Genomic DNA, 25,456 nt, shown 5'->3' on the forward strand with positions numbered 1-25,456 from the left:
CTCCTCAGAAAGGTGTCCAGTAGCCAGTGTCAGCTGTATCATGGTTTTATTTTGTTCAGAAAGGACAATATTATATGCAGACTTGCATTTGCGGTTGGACCTAAGAAACTGTGACTGGGATGAGAATGTTTGTGTGTGGATCTCAAAGGTGTTGGCTTTTCTTTAGGACTAACCTATTAGTTTTGCAGGCATATTGGCTGGCAACTGGAACAGAAGAGCTATTTCCAATTCTCTGTTATCTCATAGTGTAGTATGACTATTTCTTAGGTGACAGTGTAAATGGTGTAGCTATCCCTAACATCTGATGCAGTTATTGCATTTTCTGACTTTGTCTTTATTTCTTTTTGTTTCGACTGTTCAGTGTAGAGCAGCATCACAGGCATTCTGATTGGACCAATCAGGGGGTTGGTTGATGTGTGAATTCAAGGCCACCCTAGTTATGTAGTTTATATAATAAATTCCAACCTGCCTACATAGTGATGCCATTCAGTGTCTGGCTTACCTCACTCACTATCATGCTTTACACTTGAATACTTTTACTTTCAAAATTCCTGGTATCAATGACTATTTGCTGGATATTAGTCTATTTTATGGATGTACAAAATTTTGCTTATCCATTTTACCTGAGGAAAATCTAGGTTGTTTTCAATTACTAATAGAAATAAACATGCTCAGAATATTGTTAGGATGCGTGCTTGTGGTGTAATGAGACATTTCTGGGAACAAGGCTCAGAAGTGAAATATCTGCACTTAGCATAGAAATCATCCAATTTTTCAATTTTTTCAAAAGTAATTAGTTTCTAACCCAATTATGTCTCAGAATGTTGATAAGCTTCAAACATACCTACTCATTGACATCCCCAAAAAAACGTTGGCTTCCACCTTGGGGACTTTTACACATTCTTTCTTTACTTTCCTGTTTCATAGTTCTGATCCAGCACCCAGGAATTAAAGTGGCCTAGGCAACATCTATTCTGCAATATGTATTAGTGTATACCTTTAATCCCCATGCTCATATTGCTTGTGGATCTTATGACTTGGAAGCTAAACTTCGCACCACAGTGACTCCAAACAGCCAGAGATACATCCCTAACACTCACACTAACCGGCAAGTGCACACAGACATACGAACAAAGTGAGGGAGTTGAGTAGTTTAGAGGAGGAAGAGAAGCAGAAGAAAGAGGGAAAGGAGCTGGGAGAAGGAAAAAGCCTAAGTGATAGAGAGAGAAAGACAGAGAAACAGAAAGTAAGAAGAAAACCTGCCCTGGAAGCTTTGTCTCCCCAGACACTCCAGATGGCAGGAACTGGGAAGAGAGTTCTGAGAATGAGCTGCCATTTCTCAAGAGTAAAACCTTGAATTCTGCATTCTAAAACCCCCAAAAGTATTCTTTCCTTATGGAGAACATCCTAAAATCCACAAAAACATTTTCCAGATATAGCAGAATCTTGGTATGAGAAGGCAAAAAGGCAAAGAGAGCCAGCCCTCCTTCTTCTGATGTCCTCAAGTAGGTCTCCACCTGAAGGTTTGTCCCAGATTAAAGGTGTTTAGCACCACACTTGGATCTTAGACTTGCTTTGTCCCAAATGAGCTTGAGCTCAGTGATCTCCTCGCCTTAGTGTCCTAAGATTCATAGCCACTATGTGTCAAGATCAGGATCAAAGATGGGTCTCCCAAATATGGATTGTGGTTTATTCCAGATATAGTCAACTGGACAAACAGAAATAGCCACTACACAATTCAACATGTGCACTGGCAATACAACAGCTCTCCTCAAGGTGAGTAGCAACCATTCTTAAACACTGGTTCATGTCACTAATGGAATCCATACAGCATTTTAATAGGGTCTCTTGAAGCATAAGATTATAAAGTTTCTGCAAGGAAATAACATGGTAAGGTTTAAAGGACTCTGAAAACTCTAGGAGGAGGAGGGGGAAGAGACAAGGGTACCCAATTCTATCGGTTTAGGATATGTTCAATGAACAAGTTTCACATAAGAGTATTCAGCAAAGGAAAAACAAAGCATGTTCTCATTCAAAAGTGATTTATTGGAACCTATGAGAAAGTATAATGCTACGTGATTACAGATGATAATATAAGGCTTCAGAGCCTTCCAATTAACAGATAGATACAAAATAACAGGGATAGGAGCCTCATACAGTACTTATGTTTTCAGCCAATCTTCTACTTCAAAAACAATTATATGTATACTGTACAGAACAGTATGTGAGGGGCAGCCAAAAGTGGATGTCATCCAGAGGACAAATGACACAGAGCCCTCCTAAACCAGTCCATTATCCTCTTCGTGATGTCGTGTCCCTTTCCTTCCTTCACATTCCCTATGGTCTCTCATACGTGAAGTTGGTGGGATGCAGGCTGTCAAATTGTCAAATATCATTGCTGTCCTAGGGTGTGTGTGCTATACACAATAGGATGAAATTAAGTTCATAGTACTCAGTATCAAGAGGTCTCCATTAAGTCAGAAGAAGTTGATTGGAGATCAAATAGAAAGAAATAATCCTCTACCCATATACATCCAAAAAGTCCTGAATGCACATGGTGGATGCCTCTAATGAATCACATGAGGCCTACCTTCCATTAATAAGAGGCCAGAAATGCTCTCTTCATATTTCTTCCCAACAGTCACACAGTCTGGCCTTCAAATCATAGATAAAGTATTTACGACAATCTAAACATCTCTTACTCACAAAGTAGACCTGTTTTGGCTGCCTTATTTCCTTCAGTGTGTCCATAAGCTCAGAACAAAGTTGGACAAATCTCTGTGGAATAACATCACCAATGTCATCATAGACCTCGTCAGGGGCAGGGTACTTCTCCAGGGTCAGCTGTGTGAGGTTGGCTGTATGCTGCAACAGCTTCTTCAGGCTGCCCATGGATAAGAAGTTCTTCAGAAAATTGACTTCAGTGAGCTGAGAACACTGGCTGAGCCCAGGGAGGAAAGCACTGATTTGGAAGTCCATGATATCACAACGCTTCAATTTTAATGTCTGTAGGGTAGCTTTCAGTCTTTCTAGTAGGCTTCCTAGAAACGGATGACCTAAATTATTAAATGTGACACTACTCAGGTCCAGGTGTTTGAGCTGATGGATGCATGGACACTGGGACAAATACTCCATATCTGAGAGTGACAAAAGGCAGTCTGTTATAGCAAGGGTCTCTAATGGACTCTCCAAGCACCTAGAGAGAGAAATGAGAGAGAAAGTTACTTTAGTCAACTTCAATATTTATTTGAAGAGAAAGTCTGTAACTTCAAAGTAGCAGAGCGAACACTGGCCCAAGGTCATTTTCAAGTTATTATTTTGGTCAAGCCTTTGGTGCTCCCTATGGGAGACCTAACAATACCTATGGCTGCTACTGCCTAAGCTCTACAGTGCCCTCTGAACTAGTAAGCAGAAAACATATGGGGGGACACATACTGTATGGAGGGAAACCCAACAGGAAAACTGCGAACCACTTAGGAACATTCCCAGGTCTGCCAACATTTAATTCAACAGGTTCCAGCTTCCACACATATCCACTCTTTTGAACATGAGACATCATTTTGACCACAAGCATCCACTCATATGTCATCTATTAAACCCCTTCATGTGCCTATATTTCCTTTGAACCACGGAAAGACAGAGGCAGATGGAACCTGCTTCCATAGTTGAGGTAAGTGTTGACATGAGATTATAGGTCCTGTAAGGTCTCACACACTCTGTACATTTATTTTCCCTTCATCTGGGTTTCTCAAGACACCTACTGTAAATCATGTAAGCATATGACAGTCTAAATTTACTAAGGTGACTAGTCATGGTGTCACAGCAGCATGAATTTCTCTAGTAATCAATCTATGCTCACATCTATGTAACATTAAAAATGGCTGGGAAATCACTGTATACACTAATACTTAATGCAAACCAGAACAAAAACTACAACAACAACAACAAACAAAAGGTTCTTTTCTCACTAATGGATAAAGATCTCTGTCCTTTCTTACCCCAGCACTTGTTCTAGGCTGTCCTCCACGAAGCAGACTCCATTCAAATAGAGATGCTGGAGCTTATGCAGTTTGGAGAAGTGGGGAAGAATCTTTGAATGAGACCAGGCTATAATCTCTTTGGTCCAACGCCATACCAAAGGTACAGAGATTTCTTTGAAAATGAGTTTCTCGAGGCTTTTCATCTGGCCCAGGCCTGGGGCTAGCCTTATAAGGGTAGGCATATCCCAGCATGTTTTGATTTCCAGTTCCTGGATTGAGCTTGGATCAAAAACCTCCAACAAATACAGGGGGTCATATGCAGGAACGGCATGAAAAGTCAACTTTGGAGAGATCACACGGATCACATCTTTTCGCTGCTTGGCCCAATGATAAAAATACCTTAGGTATTTGGAGGGCCTGTGGGACAAGATGGAAAGGTTTAACAATATAGTCAGGGCACCTTTCTCCTCAGGAATGGGGCAATTCTGCGCTGGCTTGCTCATGCAGATGACATCCGGAGAGCAGACAACATGCTGCATTCCAGCACAGCCATTCCAGAAGTCATGGTAGACATCTCTTAAATCAAGCTCTTGTAGCTTCCAACTCCTGTGGGTAAAACAGAAGGACATCTAGATGAGGAGATACAATTTGTAATCTGCATGACCTCACAATTCATCTTCCCTTCAGTCTATTCCTTGGACAAATCTTCCAATTTTAGTGACAGGCAAAAAAGCATGGACTGACTCAATGTATATGTACCCTTTCTGCTCTAAGCAATGCTAGACACAATACTGGACTGATTTTTTTTTTATTCTTGAAGACACTGAGCCACAAAATCAAAAGCCTCCAATTAACCTTGAAACCACTGTGGTTACTTGATTCACCAGTCCATCCACATACATTCCTCCAGGCTATCTTGGTCTAACTTACCTAGGTCTATTCTTCTTTGTCATCAGCATGTCAAGGCCATTTAGCACAGCTTTCAGGACTTTAAGGCTAAGAGATTGTCCCAGACCTCCCAGAGGAAGGCATGGGAAGGGCCATGCTGCCACCATGTGCCTAAGGAGGTTAAGTTGTTTGCTATTGAATGCATCTTTGAACAGTGGTGGAAAATTTTGCTTGGGCAGGTGTGGCAGAGCAGAGATGGTCAAGGCTTCATCTTTCAGCAGGCTTCTTCTTGCCAGTAGCTGGAGTGTGGGTGGGTTTTTCAAGTTCATCATGGCTTTTAGAGATGCAGATGCTCTAGGAATATCTAAAAAATGGAAATAATCCATTTAAGTTTATTTTAGCCCATCTCTTCAAGCTGCCAAACCGCACTAATCACATACACCAGACAGGGTCTCAATTACTGGTCTGGTGACATTGAAATATTTTGATATCTGGTGACATGGTTTCTGTCTCTCTCATTTCCATAGTTTATTCAAGTTCCTCCTGCAATTAGAAGAGGGCCCATTTCAACAGACCTTCCCTATTACTTTGCCCAATCTGATCCAATTTAACCTGTGATTTCTACTCTTCTCACAAAGAAGAGCTTCAGATATAATTCAGACCAATTTGTGTGAAAACATTAAGCATATTCTACCATCAATGGAGCAACGTATTTCATGAAATAGATACAAATTTTACTTCTTTAAGGTTTAGAAGTAGGAGCAATGTTGAATTCTGTTCTTTAAGAGAGTGAATATATTAGGCCTGAGCAGCTTGTTATTGAAGGATTTTTTTTATTCTTTCCAGAATCTTTCTATCCACCTTCCTCATATCTGCTGAGCCTGAACCATACAGACCACCTTTTATTCCCTACAGTTTTCCTGGTTCATTTAGTCCTGCCAGGCATACCAATGTGCCCCGTGGGCCTTGTATCCCCTTTCTAAATGCAATCTTCTTCACCCCTCAGCAGGTCTGTAGATCACTACAAGCTCCCAAAAAGAATAGAAGCTACACAGGAAAAACATCACAGTCAAGTAATATAAGCAATGGATATCTCAGAGACTGAACCATCATCAAAAGAAGATGGAATGAGTAGACCCAGGGCTCCCCCACACAATGTACCCTTGATGCAGCTTGGTTGCACATGGGCCAAAACAAACAGAGAAAGTGTCTATCCAAAAGCCATAGCCTGTGTGTGGGACAAGTCTTCTGCCTTGTAGGATTACAGTAGGGAAGGAAACACCTAATCATTCAGACTTTATGTACCAGAATGGGGAGATACACAGATGGCACACCCATTCTAAAAACAAAAAGGCAAAAGGAGTGGAAGAAAGCCTTTGGAATATGGTAAATGGGAGGAGAATTGAGCAGGTGTTAGTAAATAAAAAACCAATCAACAAATAAAACAGAAATCTGAATGCTCTGATTGTTTGAAGTTTCCTTGAACTCATACCCAAGAGTCCTCTACATACAATTTTCTTACTTGTCATTTCATAATTCTATATTCACTTTGAATTAAAATTTTAAGGTAGATTAGAGTATATAAGAATAAATCAAGTTCTTCAGTGTGCCCGAGTCCTTGAATATTTCCTTCATAGCCCACTGTAAACCAGCAGGGAAAGGCTGCTTCAGAACTAAGGAGGTAGAGACTGAATATTCAGTGTCTCATGACACTTGACCACCTATGGATTTCTGGCTAACTTGGGCTAAATGAAGTTTCCTGCTTCAAAATAACCAGGTTAAGAAATCAAGCAAGGAAGCAAGCAAAGAAACACCCACATACAAAAACAAATTAAGATTAAACAGATGCTGTCCAGCAAAGGATGAGAATAAATGACTTCCCTGTTTTGGACACTGCTCTCAGAAGTTTTATTCTCAGCATTCTAGTTACTCTCTTGAAACTCCAAGTCTCAGACTGTCTGTTATAGCCAATCCCTTCCTTTAATACTCTTTCACCATTACACATTCTCTTCCTAGCCACACCTCTCAGGCCAATAAGCTACCTCATAGGAACATGAATTCTTTCCCCATTTTATCCTGTTTAGACTTCCCTGTAGTCAATCCGATCCTCAATTGCAAATGTATAAACCATGGGATTATGGTCATGATTGAAACGCATCCATGATATTTCTCAAACTCTGAGTCCTGGCATGGTTTTATTCTTCCGTATTACTTTTCAGCCTATTTATCAGATTCCTCTGGTAAAATTAGAGAACCTGAGCTGACAGTTAGGTCTTGGGCATTAACTGAGTGTGCTTGAATGAGATAGGGTGTGTCTAGTATGATTTAATCTCCTGGCAGGAAAATGAGTATTCATAATTTTTTTTATTCTTAAAGCTTTTACCAGACCATACTCAACCCTGCTCCCCCTGTTTAACCTACCTCCCACAACTCATCCTCTGCCGCTCCTATATCTCTAATAGGATTTTATCATCCCTCTAACCCACAAGACTTTCCGACATTCTTATTCAAAAATTCTCTCAAATATTAGCTTCAGCTGTTCTGTTGTGGAGTCCTTTGTTTGGGAGCTCATTTCCTTTGTGCATGCTGCCTAATAGATACTCAGTGTCTGACAGATCCCAGGAGTCCAGGTTAGGTGAGGTTTCTGGTTTTCTTATAGTGTAGCACTTTGTATTAGTCAGGGTTCTCTAGAGTCACAGAATTTATGAATAGTCTCTATGTAGCAAGGAGGTACTTATGGGAGACTTACAGTCTGTAGTGCAATCCCTGAAAATGTCCGGCAGCAGCTGCGAAGTCAAAGATATAGCAGATGCTCAATCCCACAGGGCAAGTAGTCAGAGCTCCACTAGGCAGGCAGGAATAGTCCCTGTAGGCAGGCAGGCAGGAATACTCCCTGTAGGCAGGCAGGCAGGCAGGCAGGCAGGCTGAGAGTGAGCCTTCCTTATTCCAAAGTCCTTATATAGGTCTCCAACTGAAGGTGTGTCCCAGATTAAAGGTGTGTGCTACCACACCTGGATCTGGGATTTGCTTGTCCCAGATGACCTTCAGCTCAGTGATCCCCTTGCCTTAGTTTCCTAAGTTTCTTGGCCTCTATGCCTCAAGATCTCTGGCTCAAGATCTCTGCAGTGAGATTGTCAGTGGCTTCCTACCAGGTGTCATTTCATTTTATTGTCTTCATGGAGATCTAAACAAAGTGAGCAGAGTATTATATAACACTGTCTTAAGGCAGAAAAATTACTGAAACATACAGGTTTGCATAGGCTACAGGGTGAGTTGCAGATAGATCTAATGTATGCTGTTAGATTTTACATAGTGAAAAAAAGTCTAAAAGCAAACCTGGCTCAATGCAGCAGATGGGAAAGTTCAGTACAAGGCTGTTAACTACACACATGAAAATAAAAATGAATGATTCCACACCACTAAAATTTAATCACACATACACATGCTAGCACCAACAATGTACATTCTCCTGTGAACACAAATGTATTTCTGAAGTGGACTTGAGAGGGTCAGGATGTTAAGAATACATTCCTACTGTAACAATAAAGAAGAAAAAAAGATGACAGCAGATGTTGTCACGGTTGTGGAGAAAGAGGAACACTTCTCTACTCTTGGTGGGGTTGTAAACTGATACAACCACTCTGGAAATCAGTCTGGCCATTCCTCAGAAAATTGGACATAGTACTACCTGAAGATCCAGCTATTCCACTTCTGGGCATATAACCCAGAGACACTCCAATATACAACAAAGATACATGTACCACAATGTTCATAGCAGCTCTATTTATAATAGCCAGAAGCTGGAAAGAACCCAGATGTCCTTCAGTAGATGAATGGAACAAAACTTGTGGTACATTTACACAGTAGAGTACTACTCAGCTATCAGAAACAATGACTTAACCAAATTCTTATGAAAATGGTTGCAGCTAGAGAATATCATCCTGAGTGAGATAACACAATCACAAAAGCACAGACAAAATATGCAGTCACTGACAGTGGGATGCTAACCCCAGAGGCTCGGACTGCCCCAGAAACAACTCACAGACTGTGTGAAGTTCAAGAAAAAAAAAAAAAAAAGAAAAGAAAACAAACAAACAAACAAAAAAAAAACAAAAACCCCATTATTCTCAATCCTTACACACCAAGAAAAAGTTGACTAATTCCGGGTTACATCCTGTTATACATGTACATTTGCTCATTGTAACTAGTAAGACCTTAATGCACAGTGTCAAACTTAAAAAAAAGAAAAAAAAAGCCAAGCAATGCAATTTCAAAAAGGTATTTGTATACAATTATGCAAAAATGTATAAATTTTTTTCTTTTATCTTTGTTTTTTAAAATAAAGTTTAAAAAAACAAAAAAGAAAAAGAATATTTATTTATATGTTGTCACTAAATCTGTAATTTTTAATACCGAATAAAATTTCCTCAGCTGTTTAAATACAGAGAAAAACTTCACTTTAATAACAAACATCAGAGCTCAGGACAGGTAGAGAAAAAAAAAACAAACTCTAAAAAAGAACTTAATTAAATGGAACACAGAAACTTAGGGATGACATGATAACTCTACTCCCCTTCACTCTATACCCAAATCCGTATACCTCTTGACAGAAGATATAACAAACGCAGATGACTGCTAATTATTAAAGAATTTTGAGGGTGTCGAACAGCTCACACATCGATTTGGGAAACATTATGCTTTCCAAAAATCATGTCTACCTCTAGGTCTCCACCAACCTTAAAGCAGAAATTGGGTGCTAGTCACAAGGGCTTCACTAAAGGGGTCCCTGTAGAATAGAGTGACAGCATGTTCAACCACACATCGATTTGCACTTGAAGATGACCATAGCCTGTAGGAGTAGAATTCAGCTTCAAGATTAACTCCTGTTTCCCAATGATGGGCCCCTAATCATGCATCAGTCACATCATAAAACATAGTCCTGTTTCTACCCATGTTCATGAAGCTAGAGGAATTCTAATTAGAGGTGGAAGAGGTGGTGGTAAGAGAGGAGATTCCAAAGCTTTTAGATCAGATCCATTTTAGATGAACTGTCCTACATTTGAAAACCTGTATACCAACAGGCTGGTAAGTAGCATTAGTTTCCAAGTTGCCCACCAACATAACCATAGCCTAGCTCCAGTCTCTAGGATAACTGCAAGAATACAAGGGTTACCATGTTACACCTTCAACAAGAACAGTGTTCCCAGGTTATTTTCTCAACAAACATTCATCCCCATGTTACAAGCCCATGCACTTTCTAATGACCATAATGCAGAGGAGAGCAGAAATTCCTTTATGATATGGTGTCTAACATTAGCTCATTGTGTTATAGGTTCCAGCAGCTTTCCAATTAGATGCTTGCACACATACACCCTGACTGATTCTCACAATAGTGCTTTTCTCCATAGACACTCAGGGCTGACAACCACCCAGAACTGTCCCTTGTCAAAGTGGTGCATGAGCAGAGAAAGAGGTATCTAAAATAAATTCACAACACTGTGGTGAGTTACATCTGATTTGCTCCTGTCCGTTTTGGGGAGATCACTAACATTATGCTGGCACAAATATCTGACCCAAAACACCATTGGATTAGCATTGTGCGTGGCACCACCCAAAGCCTCATTTAGTAGGGAAAGGAGCAGAATGGTATCAATGAATGAAAGGTACTCATCAGATGGAACACAGATTCTTTGCAAGCCAGGACAACTCTGACTTCAGGCTTGCAGACAGTTTCTTCTCTGGCTCTACTGAAGCTTTAACAATTTACTACTCAGCCTCCCCTTCACAGCTGGAACTCTCCACATAAATTGCTATAGCTGAGGAAACATTTGAATCTCAACCAGGAAAACCTGGTCAGGAGGTTTTGTTTGCCTTGTGTTAAAAAACTAAAAGGGAAACAAAATATTCAAGAATAAAATTCAAGTTAATTTCAAAATGTTTGATAATTCAGGCCCCCAAACCTGACGCTTCTCAGGGAGTGGGCAATTCCTTAAATCCAAATGAAGGATGAAGCCAGGGAAAGGATTTAGTCTGTTTTCCTTTCTGAGAAGAAAAACAAACAAAACAAAAAACAATAAACAAAATAAACCCTACTGTATCAGAAATACCAGATATGGTGGCACTTGCCTGTACCCCAACACTTGGGATGGGAAAGGTAGAGGAGGAGAAGATTGAGAAGTGCCTGAGCTTCATGGTAAGAGGCCAGCCTTGGTAAATGCAAAGCTGTCTCAAATACTGATCCAATCAGATGGCATACTGGGTACATAAACTCTATGCATAGCCTAATTACTCAAGTTAGAGTCACATAGTTAAAGAGAGAAAAGACACACACAGAGAGACAAACACAAAACAAATGAAAAAAACTTACTTGCCTTTAATATCAATAGGGTTGAGAAATTTCTTGGAGTTTAATAGAACTTACTGCTCATGTATAAGACCCAGTTACAAATCCTACTACTCATCTGGCTACCTCTAGTTCCACAGGAACAATGCTCTCTTCTGTAGACACACACAAAACACACTCACACATCCATACACACGAAAAAAGACATACAAAATAAAATAAATCTAAATAACAATGATAATAACACTCCATTTTTCAATATTATTGTTTGATAAAATAGGAAAAAAATACTCCATAAAGGAACAGTTCTATGAAGAGGGCTATGACTTCATGGCTTCACTCCTCAGAAAGGTGTCCAGTAGCCAGTGTCAGCTGTATCATGGTTTTATTTTGTTCAGAAAGGACAATATTATATGCAGACTTGCATTTGCGGTTGGACCTAAGAAACTGTGACTGGGATGAGAATGTTTGTGTGTGGATCTCAAAGGTGTTGGCTTTTCTTTAGGACTAACCTATTAGTTTTGCAGGCATATTGGCTGGCAACTGGAACAGAAGAGCTATTTCCAATTCTCTGTTATCTCATAGTGTAGTATGACTATTTCTTAGGTGACAGTGTAAATGGTGTAGCTATCCCTAACATCTGATGCAGTTATTGCATTTTCTGACTTTGTCTTTATTTCTTTTTGTTTCGACTGTTCAGTGTAGAGCAGCATCACAGGCATTCCGATTGGACCAATCAGGGGGTTGGTTGATGTGTGAATTCAAGGCCACCCTAGTTATGTAGTTTATATAATAAATTCCAACCTGCCTACATAGTGATGCCATTCAGTGTCTGGCTTACCTCACTCACTATCATGCTTTACACTTGAATACTTTTACTTTCAAAATTCCTGGTATCAATGACTATTTGCTGGATATTAGTCTATTTTATGGATGTACAAAATTTTGCTTATCCATTTTACCTGAGGAAAATCTAGGTTGTTTTCAATTACTAATAGAAATAAACATGCTCAGAATATTGTTAGGATGCGTGCTTGTGGTGTAATGAGACATTTCTGGGAACAAGGCTCAGAAGTGAAATATCTGCACTTAGCATAGAAATCATCCAATTTTTCAATTTTTTCAAAAGTAATTAGTTTCTAACCCAATTATGTCTCAGAATGTTGATAAGCTTCAAACATACCTACTCATTGACATCCCCAAAAAACGTTGGCTTCCACCTTGGGGACTTTTACACATTCTTTCTTTACTTTCCTGTTTCATAGTTCTGATCCAGCACCCAGGAATTAAAGTGGCCTAGGCAACATCTATTCTGCAATATGTATTAGTGTATACCTTTAATCCCCATGCTCATATTGCTTGTGGATCTTATGACTTGGAAGCTAAACTTCGCACCACAGTGACTCCAAACAGCCAGAGATACATCCCTAACACTCACACAAACCGGCGAGTGCACACAGACACATGAACACAGTGAGGGAGTTGAATAGTTGAGAGGAGGAAGAGAAGAAGAAGAAAGAGGGAAAGGAGCTGGGAGAAGGAAAAAACCTAAGTGATAGAGAGAGAAAGACAGAGAAACAGAAAGTAAGAAGAAAACCTGCCCTGGAAGCTTTGTCTCCCCAGACACTCCAGATGGCAGGAACTGGGAAGAGAGTTCTGAGAATGAGCTGCCATTTCTCAAGAGTAAAACCTTGAATTCTGCATTCTAAAACCCCCAAAAGTATTCTTTCCTTATGGAGAACATCCTAAAATCCACAAAAACATTTTCCAGATATAGCAGAATCTTGGTATGAGAAGGCAAAAAGGCAAAGAGAGCCAGCCCTCCTTCTTCTGATGTCCTCAAGTAGGTCTCCACCTGAAGGTTTGTCCCAGATTAAAGGTGTTTAGCACCACACTTGGATCTTAGACTTGCTTTGTCCCAAATGAGCTTGAGCTCAGTGATCTCCTCGCCTTAGTGTCCTAAGATTCATAGCCACTATGTGTCAAGATCAGGATCAAAGATGGGTCTCCCAAATATGGATTGTGGTTTATTCCAGATATAGTCAACTGGACAAACAGAAATAGCCACTACACAATTCAACATGTGCACTGGCAATACAACAGCTCTCCTCAAGGTGAGTAGCAACCATTCTTAAACACTGGTTCATGTCACTAATGGAATCCATACAGCATTTTAATAGGGTCTCTTGAAGCATAAGATTATAAAGTTTCTGCAAGGAAATAACATGGTAAGGTTTAAAGGACTCTGAAAACTCTAGGAGGAGGAGGGGGAAGAGACAAGGGTACCCAATTCTATCGGTTTAGGATATGTTCAATGAACAAGTTTCACATAAGAGTATTCAGCAAAGGAAAAACAAAGCATGTTCTCATTCAAAAGTGATTTATTGGAACCTATGAGAAAGTATAATGCTACGTGATTACAGATGATAATATAAGGCTTCAGAGCCTTCCAATTAACAGATAGATACAAAATAACAGGGATAGGAGCCTCATACAGTACTTATGTTTTCAGCCAATCTTCTACTTCAAAAACAATTATATGTATACTGTACAGAACAGTATGTGAGGGGCAGCCAAAAGTGGATGTCATCCAGAGGACAAATGACACAGAGCCCTCCTAAACCAGTCCATTATCCTCTTCGTGATGTCGTGTCCCTTTCCTTCCTTCACATTCCCTATGGTCTCTCATACGTGAAGTTGGTGGGATGCAGGCTGTCAAATTGTCAAATATCATTGCTGTCCTAGGGTGTGTGTGCTATACACAATAGGATGAAATTAAGTTCATAGTACTCAGTATCAAGAGGTCTCCATTAAGTCAGAAGAAGTTGATTGGAGATCAAATAGAAAGAAATAATCCTCTACCCATATACATCCAAAAAGTCCTGAATGCACATGGTGGATGCCTCTAATGAATCACATGAGGCCTACCTTCCATTAATAAGAGGCCAGAAATGCTCTCTTCATATTTCTTCCCAACAGTCACACAGTCTGGCCTTCAAATCATAGATAAAGTATTTACGACAATCTAAACATCTCTTACTCACAAAGTAGACCTGTTTTGGCTGCCTTATTTCCTTCAGTGTGTCCATAAGCTCAGAACAAAGTTGGACAAATCTCTGTGGAATAACATCACCAATGTCATCATAGACCTCGTCAGGGGCAGGGTACTTCTCCAGGGTCAGCTGTGTGAGGTTGGCTGTATGCTGCAACAGCTTCTTCAGGCTGCCCATGGATAAGAAGTTCTTCAGAAAATTGACTTCAGTGAGCTGAGAACACTGGCTGAGCCCAGGGAGGAAAGCACTGATTTGGAAGTCCATGATATCACAATGCTTCAATTTTAATGTCTGTAGGGTAGCTTTCAGTCTTTCTAGTAGGCTTCCTAGAAACGGATGACCTAAATTATTAAATGTGACACTACTCAGGTCCAGGTGTTTGAGCTGATGGATGCATGGACACTGGGACAAATACTCCATATCTGAGAGTGACAAAAGGCAGTCTGTTATAGCAAGGGTCTCTAATGGACTCTCCAAGCACCTAGAGAGAGAAATGAGAGAGAAAGTTACTTTAGTCAACTTCAATATTTATTTGAAGAGAAAGTCTGTAACTTCAAAGTAGCAGAGTGAACACTGGCCCAAGGTCATTTTCAAGTTATTATTTTGGTCAAGCCTTTGGTGCTCCCTATGGGAGACCTAACAATACCTATGGCTGCTACTGCCTAAGCTCTACAGTGCCCTCTGAACTAGTAAGCAGAAAACATATGGGGGGACACATACTGTATGGAGGGAAACCCAACAGGAAAACTGCGAACCACTTAGGAACATTCCCAGGTCTGCCAACATTTAATTCAACAGGTTCCAGCTTCCACACATATCCACTCTTTTGAACATGAGACATCATTTTGACCACAAGCATCCACTCATATGTCATCTATTAAACCCCTTCATGTGCCTATATTTCCTTTGAACCACGGAAAGACAGAGGCAGATGGAACCTGCTTCCATAGTTGAGGTAAGTGTTGACATGAGATTATAGGTCCTGTAAGGTCTCACACACTCTGTACATTTATTTTCCCTTCATCTGGGTTTCTCAAGACACCTACTGTAAATCATGTAAGCATATGACAGTCTAAATTTACTAAGGTGACTAGTCATGGTGTTACCTCAGCATGAATTTCTCTAGTAATCAATCTATGCTCACATCTATGTAACATTAAAAATGGCTGGGAAATCACTGTATACACTAATACTTAATGCAAACCAGAACAAAAACTACAACAACAACAACAACAACAACAACAAACAAAAGGTTCTTTTCTCACTAATGGATAAAGATCTCTGTCCTTTCTTACCCCAGCACTTGTTCTAGGCTGTCCTCCACGAAGCAGACTCCATTCAAATAGAGATGCTGGAGCTTATGCAGTTTGGAGAAGTGGGGAAGAATCTTTGAATGAGACCAGGCTATAATCTCTTTGGTCCAACGCCATACCAAAGGTACAGAGATTTCTTTGAAAATGAGTTTCTCGAGGCTTTTCATCTGGCCCAGGCCTGGGGCTAGCCTTATAAGGGTAGGCATATCCCAGCATGTTTTGATTTCCAGTTCCTGGATTGAGCTTGGATCAAAAACCTCCAACAAATACAGGGGGTCATATGCAGGAACGGCATGAAAAGTCAACTTTGGAGAGATCACACGGATCACATCTTTTCGCTGCTTGGCCCAATGATAAAAATACCTTAGGTATTTGGAGGGCCTGTGGGACAAGATGGAAAGGTTTAACAATATAGTCATGGCACCTTTCTCCTCAGGAATGGGGCAATTCTGCGCTGGCTTGCTCATGCAGATGACATCCGGAGAGCAGACAACATGCTGCATTCCAGCACAGCCATTCCAGAAGTCATGGTAGACATCTCTTAAATCAAGCTCTTGTAGCTTCCAACTCCTGTGGGGAAACAGAAGGACATCTAGATGAGAAGATACAATTTGTAATCTGCATGACCTCACAATTCATCTTCCCTTCAGTCTATTCCTTGGACAAATCTTCCAATTTTAGTGACAGGCAAAAAAGCATGGACTGACTCAATGTATATGTACCCTTTCTGCTCTAAGCAATGCTAGACACAATACTGGACTGATTTTTTTTTTATTCTTGAAGACACTGAGCCATAAAATCAAAAGCCTCCTATTAACCTTGAAACCACTGTGGTTACTCGATTCACCAGTCCATCCACATACATTCCTCCAGGCTATCTTGGTCTAACTTACCTAGGTCTATTCTTCTTTGTCATCAGCATGTCAAGGCCATTTAGCACAGCTTTCAGGACTTTAAGGCTAAGAGATTGTCCCAGATCTCCCAGAGGAAGGCATGGGAAGGGCCATGCTGCTACCATGTGCCTAAGGAGGTTAAGTTGTTTGCTATTGAATGCATCTTTGAACAGTGGTGGAAAATTTTGCTTGGTCAGGTGTGGCAGAGCAGAGATGGTCAAGGCTTCATCTTTCAGCAGGCTTCTTCTTGCCAGTAGCTGGAGTGTGGGTGGGTTTTTCAAGTTCATCATGGCTTTTAGAGATGCAGATGCTCTAGGAATATCTAAAAAATGGAAATAATCCATTTAAGTTTATTTTAGCCCATCTCTTCAAGCTGCCAAACCGCACTAATCACATACACCAGACAGGGTCTCAATTACTGGTCTGGTGACATTGAAATATTTTTATATCTGGTGACATGGTTTCTGTCTCTCTCATTTCCATAGTTTATTCAAGTTCCTCCTGCAATTAGAAGAGGGCCCATTTCAACAGACCTCCCCTATTACTTTGCCCAATCTGATCCAAATTAACCTGTGATTTCTACTCTTCTCACAAAGAAGAGCTTCAGATATAATTCAGACCAATTTGTGTGAAAACATTAAGCATATTCTACCATCAATGGAGCAACGTATTTCATGAAATAGATACAAATTTTACTTCTTTAAGGTTTAGAAGTAGGAGCAATGTTGAATTCTGTTCTTTAAGAGAGTGAATATATTAGGCCTGAGCAGCTTGTTATTGAAGGATTTTTTTTTATTCTTTCCAGAATCTTTCTATCCACCTTCCTCATATCTGCTGAGCCTGAACCATACAGACCACCTTTTATTCCCTACAGTTTTCCTGGTTCATTTAGTCCTGCCAGGCATACCAATGTGCCCTGTGGGCCTTGTATCCTTTTTCTAAATGCAATCTTCTTCACCCCTCAGCAGGTCTGTAGATCACTACAAGCTCCCAAAAAGAATAGAAGCTACACAGGAAAAACATCACAGTCAAGTAATATAAGCAATGGATATCTCAGAGACTGAACCATCATCAAAAGAAGATGGAATGAGTAGACCCAGGGCTCCCCCACACAATGTACCCTTGATGCAGCTTGGTTGCACATGGGCCAAAACAAACAGAGAAAGTGTCTATCCAAAAGCCATAGCCTGTGCGTGGGACAAGTCTTCTGCCTTGTAGGATTACAGTAGGGAAGGAAACACCTAATCATTCAGACTTTATGTACCAGAATGGGGAGATACACAGATGGCACACCCATTCTAAAAACAAAAAGGCAAAAGGAGTGGAAGAAAGCCTTTGGAATATGGTAAATGGGAGGAGAATTGAGCAGGTGTTAGTAAATAAAAAACCAATCAACAAATAAAACAGAAATCTGAATGCTCTGATTGTTTGAAGTTTCCTTGAACTCATACCCAAGAGTCCTCTACATACAATTTTCTTACTTGTCATTTTATAATTCTATATTCACTTTGAATTAAAATTTTAAGGTAGATTAGAGTATATAAGAATAAATCAAGTTCTTCAGTGTGCCCGAGTCCTTGAATATTTCCTTCATAGCCCACTGTAAACCAGCAGGGAAAGGCTGCTTCAGAACTAAGGAGGTAGAGACTGAATATTCAGTGTCTCATGACACTTGACCACCTATGGATTTCTGGCTAACTTGGGCTAAATGAAGTTTCCTGCTTCAAAATAACCAGGTTAAGAAATCAAGCAAGGAAGCAAGCAAAGAAACACCCACATACAAAAACAAATTAAGATTAAACGGATGCTGTCCAGCAAAGGATGAGAATAAATGACTTCCCTGTTTTGGACACTGCTCTCAGAAGTTTTATTCTCAGCATTCTAGTTACTCTCTTGAAACTCCAAGTCTCAGACTGTCTGTTATAGCCAATCCCTTCCTTTAATACTCTTTCACCATTACACATTCTCTTCCTAGCCACACCTCTCAGGCCAATAAGCTACCTCATAGGAACATGAATTCTTTCCCCATTTTATCCTGTTTAGACTTCCCTGTAGTCAATCCGATCCTCAATTGCAAATGTATAAACCATGGGATTATGGTCATGATTGAAACTCATCCATGATATTTCTCAAACTCTGAGTCCTGGCATGGTTTTATTCTTCCGTATTACTTTTCAGCCTATTTATCAGATTCCTCTGGTAAAATTAGAGAACCTGAGCTGACAGTTAGGTCTTGTGCATTAACTGAGTGTGCTTGAATGAGATAGGGTGTGTCTAGTATGATTTAATCTTTTGGCAGGAAAATGAGTATTCATATTTTTTTTTATTCTTAAAGCTTTTACCAGACCATACTCAACCCTGCTCCCCCTGTTTAACCTACCTCCCACATCTCATCCTCTGCCGCTCCTATATCTCTAATAGGATTTTATCATCCCTCTAACCCACAAGACTTTCCGACATTCTTATTCAAAAATTCTCTCAAATATTAGCTTCAGCTGTTCTGTTGTGGAGTCCTTTGTTTGGGAGCTCATTTCCTTTGTGCATGCTGCCTAATAGATACTCAGTGTCTGACAGATCCCAGGAGTCCAGGTTAGGTGAGGTTTCTGGTTTTCTTATAGTGTAGCACTTTGTATTAGTCAGGGTTCTCTAGAGTCACAGAATTTATGAATAGTCTCTATGTAGCAAGGAGGTACTTATGGGAGACTTACAGTCTGTAGTGCAATCCCTGAAAATGTCCGGCAGCAGCTGCGAAGTCAAAGATATTGCAGATGCTCAATCCCACAGGGCAAGTAGTCAGAGCTCCACTAGGCAGGCAGGAATAGTCCCTGTAGGCAGGCAGGCAGGAATACTCCCTGTAGGCAGGCAGGCAGGCAGGCAGGCTGAGAGTGAGCCTTCCTTATTCCAAAGTCCTTATATAGGTCTCCAACTGAAGGTGTGTCCCAGATTAAAGGTGTGTGCTACCACACCTGGATCTGGGATTTGCTTGTCCCAGATGACCTTCAGCTCAGTGATCCCCTTGCCTTAGTTTCCTAAGTTTCTTGGCCTCTATGCCTCAAGATCTCTGGCTCAAGATCTCTGCAGTGAGATTGTCAGTGGCTTCCTACCAGGTGTCATTTCATTTTATTGTCTTCATGGAGATCTAAACAAAGTGAGCAGAGTATTATATAACACTGTCTTAAGGCAGAAAAATTACTGAAACATACAGGTTTGCATAGGCTACAGGGTGAGTTGCAGATAGATCTAATGTATGCTGTTAGATTTTACATAGTGAAAAAAAGTCTAAAAGCAAACCTGGCTCAATGCAGCAGATGGGAAAGTTCAGTACAAGGCTGTTAACTACACACATGAAAATAAAAATGAATGATTCCACACCACTAAAATTTAATCACACATACACATGCTAGCACCAACAATGTACATTCTCCTGTGAACACAAATGTATTTCTGAAGTGGACTTGAGAGGGTCAGGATGTTAAGAATACATTCCTACTGTAACAATAAAGAAGAAAAAAAGATGACAGCAGATGTTGTCACGGTTGTGGAGAAAGAGGAACACTTCTCTACTCTTGGTGGGGTTGTAAACTGATACAACCACTCTGGAAATCAGTCTGGCCATTCCTCAGAAAATTGGACATAGTACTACCTGAAGATCCAGCTATTCCACTTCTGGGCATATAACCCAGAGACACTCCAATATACAACAAAGATACATGTACCACAATGTTCATAGCAGCTCTATTTATAATAGCCAGAAGCTGGAAAGAACCCAGATGTCCTTCAGTAGATGAATGGAACAAAACTTGTGGTACATTTACACAGTAGAGTACTACTCAGCTATCAGAAACAATGACTTAACCAAATTCTTATGAAAATGGTTGCAGCTAGAGAATATCATCCTGAGTGAGATAACACAATCACAAAAGCACAGACAAAATATGCAGTCACTGACAGTGGGATGCTAACCCCAGAGGCTCGGACTGCCCCAGAAACAACTCACAGACTGTGTGAAGTTTAAGAAAAAAAAAAAAAAAAAAAGAAAACAAACAAACAAAAAAAAACAAAAACCCCATTATGCTCAATCCTTACACACCAAGAAAACGTTGACTAATTCCGGGTTACATCCTGTTTTACATGTACATTTGCTCATTGTATCTAGTAAGACCTTAATGCACAGTGTCAAACCTTAAAAAAAAAAAAAAAAAAAAAAGCCAAGCAATGCAATTTCAAAAAGGTATTTGTATACAATTATGCAAAAATGTTTAAATTTTTTTCTTTTATCTTTGTTTTTTAAAATAAAGTTTAAAAAAACAAAAAAGAAAAAGAATATTTATTTATATGTTGTCACTAAATCTGTAATTTTTAATACCGAATAAAATTTCCTCAGCTGTTTAAATACAGAGAAAAACTTCACTTTAATAACAAACATCAGAGCTCAGGACAGGTAGAGAAAAAAAAAACAAACTCTAAAAAAGAACTTAATTAAATGGAACACAGAAACTTAGGGATGACATGATAACTCTACTCCCCTTCACTCTATACCCAAATCCGTATACCTCTTGACAGAAGTTATAACAAACGCAGATGACTCCTAATTATTAAAGAATTTTGAGGGTGTCGAACAGCTCACACATCGATTTGGGAAACATTATGCTTTCCAAAAATCATGTCTACCTCTAGGTCTCCACCAACCTTAAAGCAGAAATTGGGTGCTAGTCACAAGGGCTTCACTAAAGGGGTCCCTGTAGAATAGAGTGACAGCATGTTCAACCACACATCGATTTGCACTTGAAGATGACCATAGCCTGTAGGAGTAGAATTCAGCTTCAAGATTAACTCCTGTTTCCCAATGATGGGCCCCTAATCATGCATCAGTCACATCATAAAACATAGTCCTGTTTCTACCCATGTTCATGAAGCTAGAGGAATTCTAATTAGAGGTGGAAGAGGTGGTGGTAAGAGAGGAGATTCCAAAGCTTTTAGATCAGATCCATTTTAGATGAACTGTCCTACATTTGAAAACCTGTATACCAACAGGCTGGTAAGTAGCATTAGTTTCCAAGTTGCCCACCAACATAACCATAGCCTAGCTCCAGTCTCTAGGATAACTGCAAGAATACAAGGGTTACCATGTTACACCTTCAACAAGAACAGTGTTCCCAGGTTATTTTCTCAACAAACATTCATCCCCATGTTACAAGCCCATGCACTTTCTAATGACCATAATGCAGAGGAGAGCAGAAATTCCTTTATGATATGGTGTCTAACATTAGCTCATTGTGTTATAGGTTCCAGCAGCTTTCCAATTAGATGCTTGCACACATACACCCTGACTGATTCTCACAATAGTGCTTTTCTCCATAGACACTCAGGGCTGACAACCACCCAGAACTGTCCCTTGTCAAAGTGGTGCATGAGCAGAGAAAGAGGTATCTAAAATAAATTCACAACACTGTGGTGAGTTACATCTGATTTGCTCCTGTCCGTTTTGGGGAGATCACTAACATTATGCTGGCACAAATATCTGACCCAAAACACCATTGGATTAGCCTTGTGCGTGGCACCACCCAAAGCCTCATTTAGTAGGGAAAGGAGCAGAATGGTATCAATGAAGGAGAGGTACTCATCAGATGGAACACAGATTCTTTGCAAGCCAGGACAACTCTGACTTCAGGCTTGCAGACAGTTTCTTCTCTGGCTCTACTGAAGCTTTAACAATTTACTACTCAGCCTCCCCTTCACAGCTGGAACTCTCCACATAAATTGCTATAGCTGAGGAAACATTTGAATCTCAACCAGGAAAACCTGGTCAGGAGGTTTTGTTTGCCTTGTGTTAACAAACTAAAAGGGAAACAAAATATTCAAGAATAAAATTCAAGTTAATTTCAAAATGTTTGATAATTCAGGCCCCCAAACCTGACACTTCTCAGGGAGTGGGCAATTCCTTAAATCCAAATGAAGGATGAAGCCAGGGAAAGGATTTAGTCTGTTTTCCTTTCTGAGAAGAAAAACAAACAAAACAAAAAACAATAAACAAAATAAACCCTACTGTATCAGAAATACCAGATATGGTGGCACTTGCCTGTACCCCAACACTTGGGATGGGAAAGGTAGAGGAGGAGAAGATTGAGAAGTGCCTGAGCTTCATGGTAAGAGGCCAGCCTTGGTAAATGCAAAGCTGTCTCAAATACTGATCCAATCAGATGGCATACTGGGTACATAAACTCTATGCATAGCCTAATTACTCAAGTTAGAGTCACATAGTTAAAGAGAGAAAAGACACACACAGAGAGACAAACACAAAACAAATGAAAAAAACTTACTTGCCTTTAATATCAATAGGGTTGAGAAATTTCTTGGAGTTTAATAGAACTTACTGCTCATGTATAAGACCCAGTTACAAATCCTACTACTCATCTGGCTACCTCTAGTTCCACAGGAACAATGCTCTCTTCTGTAGACACACACAAAACACACTCACACATCCATACACACGAAAAAAGACATACAAAATAAAATAAATCTAAATAACAATGATAATAACACTCCATTTTTCAATATTATTGTTTGATAAAATAGGAAAAAAATACTCCATAGAGGAACAGTTCTATGAAGAGGGCTATGACTTCATGGCTTCACTCCTCAGAAAGGTGTCCAGTAGCCAGTGTCAGCTGTATCATGGTTTTATTTTGTTCAGAAAGGACAATATTATATGCAGACTTGCATTTGCGGTTGGACCTAAGAAACTGTGACTGGGATGAGAATGTTTGTGTGTGGATCTCAAAGGTGTTGGCTTTTCTTTAGGACTAACCTATTAGTTTTGCAGGCATATTGGCTGGCAACTGGAACAGAAGAGCTATTTCCAATTCTCTGTTATCTCATAGTGTAGTATGACTATTTCTTAGGTGACAGTGTAAATGGTGTAGCTATCCCTAACATCTGATGCAGTTATTGCATTTTCTGACTTTGTCTTTATTTCTTTTTGTTTCGACTGTTCAGTGTAGAGCAGCATCACAGGCATTCCGATTGGACCAATCAGGGGGTTGGTTGATGTGTGAATTCAAGGCCACCCTAGTTATGTAGTTTATATAATAAATTCCAACCTGCCTACATAGTGATGCCATTCAGTGTCTGGCTTACCTCACTCACTATCATGCTTTACACTTGAATACTTTTACTTTCAAAATTCCTGGTATCAATGACTATTTGCTGGATATTAGTCTATTTTATGGATGTACAAAATTTTGCTTATCCATTTTACCTGAGGAAAATCTAGGTTGTTTTCAATTACTAATAGAAATAAACATGCTCAGAATATTGTTAGGATGCGTGCTTGTGGTGTAATGAGACATTTCTGGGAACAAGGCTCAGAAGTGAAATATCTGCACTTAGCATAGAAATCATCCAATTTTTCAATTTTTTCAAAAGTAATTAGTTTCTAACCCAATTATGTCTCAGAATGTTGATAAGCTTCAAACATACCTACTCATTGACATCCCCAAAAAAACGTTGGCTTCCACCTTGGGGACTTTTACACATTCTTTCTTTACTTTCCTGTTTCATAGTTCTGATCCAGCACCCAGGAATTAAAGTGGCCTAGGCAACATCTATTCTGCAATATGTATTAGTGTATACCTTTAATCCCCATGCTCATATTGCTTGTGGATCTTATGACTTGGAAGCTAAACTTCGCACCACAGTGACTCCAAACAGCCAGAGATACATCCCTAACACTCACACAAACCGGCGAGTGCACACAGACACATGAACACAGTGAGGGAGTTGAATAGTTGAGAGGAGGAAGAGAAGAAGAAGAAAGAGGGAAAGGAGCTGGGAGAAGGAAAAAACCTAAGTGATAGAGAGAGAAAGACAGAGAAACAGAAAGTAAGAAGAAAACCTGCCCTGGAAGCTTTGTCTCCCCAGACACTCCAGATGGCAGGAACTGGGAAGAGAGTTCTGAGAATGAGCTGCCATTTCTCAAGAGTAAAACCTTGAATTCTGCATTCTAAAACCCCCAAAAGTATTCTTTCCTTATGGAGAACATCCTAAAATCCACAAAAACATTTTCCAGATATAGCAGAATCTTGGTATGAGAAGGCAAAAAGGCAAAGAGAGCCAGCCCTCCTTCTTCTGATGTCCTCAAGTAGGTCTCCACCTGAAGGTTTGTCCCAGATTAAAGGTGTTTAGCACCACACTTGGATCTTAGACTTGCTTTGTCCCAAATGAGCTTGAGCTCAGTGATCTCCTCGCCTTAGTGTCCTAAGATTCATAGCCACTATGTGTCAAGATCAGGATCAAAGATGGGTCTCCCAAATATGGATTGTGGTTTATTCCAGATATAGTCAACTGGACAAACAGAAATAGCCACTACACAATTCAACATGTGCACTGGCAATACAACAGCTCTCCTCAAGGTGAGTAGCAACCATTCTTAAACACTGGTTCATGTCACTAATGGAATCCATACAGCATTTTAATAGGGTCTCTTGAAGCATAAGATTATAAAGTTTCTGCAAGGAAATAACATGGTAAGGTTTAAAGGACTCTGAAAACTCTAGGAGGAGGAGGGGGAAGAGACAAGGGTACCCAATTCTATCGGTTTAGGATATGTTCAATGAACAAGTTTCACATAAGAGTATTCAGCAAAGAAGAAACAAAGCATGTTCTCATTCAAAAGTGATTTATTGGAACCTATGAGAAAGTATAATGCTACGTGATTACAGATGATAATATAAGGCTTCAGAGCCTTCCAATTAACAGATAGATACAAAATAACAGGGATAGGAGCCTCATACAGTACTTATGGTTTCAGCCAATCTTCTACTTCAAAAACAATTATATGTATACTGTACAGAACAGTATGTGAGGGGCAGCCAAAAGTGGATGTCATCCAGAGGACAAATGACACAGAGCCCTCCTAAACCAGTCCATTATCCTCTTCGTGATGTCGTGTCCCTTTCCTTCCTTCACATTCCCTATGGTCTCTCAT

The 25,456-nt window shown here is 40.0% G+C and overlaps 2 protein-coding genes across 2 annotated transcripts; both read right to left on the reverse strand.

The window, feature by feature from the left end:
- Nucleotides 1-2,622: 2,622 nt before the first annotated feature.
- LOC308413309 (PRAME family member 12-like) lies at nucleotides 2,623-4,939 on the reverse strand (the record flags this gene model as incomplete). The annotated part of the gene is made up of 3 exons (XM_080908234.1): nucleotides 2,623-3,196; nucleotides 3,999-4,586; nucleotides 4,911-4,939. 3 exons carry the CDS (start codon nucleotides 4,937-4,939, stop codon nucleotides 2,623-2,625), a joined length of 1,191 nt encoding a protein of 396 aa, XP_080764360.1.
- A 9,232-nt stretch (nucleotides 4,940-14,171) lies between these two features.
- Nucleotides 14,172-16,595, reverse strand: LOC308413310 (PRAME family member 12-like; the record flags this gene model as incomplete). Its single annotated transcript, XM_080908235.1, has 3 exons — nucleotides 14,172-14,745; nucleotides 15,560-16,147; nucleotides 16,471-16,595. 3 exons carry the CDS (start codon nucleotides 16,593-16,595, stop codon nucleotides 14,172-14,174), a joined length of 1,287 nt encoding a protein of 428 aa, XP_080764361.1.
- Nucleotides 16,596-25,456: the final 8,861 nt, after the last annotated feature.

Source organism: Micromys minutus (genome assembly GCF_963924665.1).
Source record: "Micromys minutus genome assembly, chromosome: 32".
Taxonomy (NCBI): domain Eukaryota; kingdom Metazoa; phylum Chordata; class Mammalia; order Rodentia; family Muridae; genus Micromys; species Micromys minutus.